This window comes from Octopus sinensis, linkage group LG2 (genome assembly GCF_006345805.1).
Source record: "Octopus sinensis linkage group LG2, ASM634580v1, whole genome shotgun sequence".
NCBI lineage: Eukaryota > Metazoa > Mollusca > Cephalopoda > Octopoda > Octopodidae > Octopus > Octopus sinensis.
Genome location: NC_042998.1, coordinates 199,781,220 through 199,783,250, shown reverse-complemented (window position 1 = coordinate 199,783,250; position 2,031 = coordinate 199,781,220). Strand labels below are relative to the sequence as shown.

The 2,031-nt window shown below is 38.4% G+C and overlaps 1 protein-coding gene across 1 annotated transcript in view; it reads right to left on the bottom strand.

Moving 5' to 3' along the window:
* LOC115227337 overlaps positions 1-1,014 on the bottom strand; it is a 1,707-nt gene extending 693 nt beyond the window's left edge. Inside the window, exons 1-2 of the mRNA XM_029798208.1 lie at positions 223-1,014; positions 60-105 (exon numbers count right to left, since the gene is read on the bottom strand). Coding sequence (XP_029654068.1) covers positions 60-105; positions 223-1,014 — 838 coding nt within the window. The remainder of the gene's footprint in view (positions 1-59; positions 106-222) is intronic.
* Between the last annotated feature and the right edge of the window lie 1,017 nt (positions 1,015-2,031).

Sequence of the window (2,031 nt, the reverse complement as noted above, 5' to 3'; positions counted from 1 at the left end):
GATAACTTCTGTGTGAACTCCACAAAGTCTGCATCGGTCGTCACATTTTACAGCTTTACCTGCATCACTATCCCTTTTGTGCATCAGGTACTTGCTTGATATTCGCTGTTCACGGATTAAAAATGCATACCCTAAAAAGTGAGATGTAGTAATCCGGGTATTGGTCCATGATAAACTGCTTTGATGATCGATGTTACTATCATCACGGAGCTTTCTACTAACGTATCCATGTAGAGAATTCTGCTCATATAGGCTTATCCTTTCATCTGATGATACGTTACGGTAGAGTCGTGATACTTCTTTGGGCATGTATTCTGGGTTATCAGACAAAGACCTGGAAGGCAGCTGAAGGATCTCATCAAGTATCGAATCAAGCAGCCCAAATTTTGGTATGAGTACTGGCACTATGAAGACATTGTGGGCTACTGTTTTATTGAATGTAGAGAGTTCTGAGGACCACATTTTCTTTATTCCGCTGTAAAATTCTTTAGAGACACGTGTTTTGTTACAGGTGAAACTATAAGATACATTTTCAGCCACCCCTAGATACCTGTAACATTCCTCGTCAGATCCAGGGAAGGCAGTCAAATCATTAATGGAGATGTTACTAGTCTGGTTTATAGTTCTCCCTGTGTTCACAATCATATAATATTTATACAGACCAAACTCCAATAGTACATCCTTTGAGAATGTTTTAACTAGGTCAAAGCTCTTTTTCATTTCATGCATATTTTTTGTACAAAGTTTTAAGTCATCCACATAGAAACAGTATATGATTTTGGTATTTCTGTTTCCTTGTGAACCAGTGAGATATCGTTCAAACTTCCTTAATATGAATGACAAGGAGTTTACGGAAAGTATAAACAACATCACAGAGAGGCTGTCTTCTTGGGATATGCCTCTGCGATACTGTATGGCTTTGATTATTCTCACTGGAACTTTAGCAAGTTGAAGGGTTTGTAGCATCCATGAGCGGGGAACAGAATCAAAGGCTTTCGTGGAGTCTAGCCACATTGAAACTAGATTCCCCCTATGCTCTCGCACCTCTAACGTCACAGTCTTGTTGATTAGCAATTGCTCGGTACATACCCAGACTCCATTCTTCCCAGCTGTTTGTTTTTCTGTTGTAATAATGTTATTGGTTTCACAATGGTCCTGGAGGAAGAGATTTAAACATGTTGTATATATTTTATATATTACGTTGCGGCATGCAATGTGGGTGGTTCTACATTTGGGGGATCAATTTTGTTTCTTCTAGAGCTAACCAGTGTGGTACGCTACTGTTTCCAATAAAAGCCTGCTGGTACACATTGATAGCATATGGTCGGTAGAATGTTAGCTTCCTGTACCAATATCCAACAATCACAACTCTCCCAGGTGCTTTTCCATTTTGTAGTTTTGGGATCACAGTTGCAAGAGTTTCACCATCAATGTTGTATGTCTTGGATGTAACCCAGGATCAATATTTCTTTCGGATTTCTTCCAGACACAGAGCTTCTTGGTTAAATTCTTTCTTTCACTCCAGATTTTCCTCCAGAAGTAGTATATGACTTCTCGCGAAGGAGCTTTCGTGACGTTTACTGCTCTTCCTCTCATGTCTCTGTATGCTGCTGCTTGATTGCGTTTAAAAATGTTGTTTATTGTTCTTCTCTCGGTTATTCTCTTCTGACATCGAAGTTTTTCACAAACAGCTTTTACCTCCTGCTTAGGGTAATCAGTTTACAAGTGAGTGTCCTCTTTTTTTTGTCTTCAAGTATCATTTCTATTACATTCTTCACTTTCGCTTGGTAGGACTCATATTGATTTGTTTATTTGTATGCAATAAGTATCATTACATGACTGATGGTTTTCCGTAAACAAGTTATCTTTTTCTCTGTCTTCAAAACCCATCATGGTACTTTCTTTGTTATTTCGGTTTTGTTTACTTTTTGAATATAATTCATGTACTGTTTTACAGTAGCAGACAGAGCATATAGAGAAGCGTTAATCTACCAGTATGTGGGCCCATCCCACTGTTATAAATACTCATTA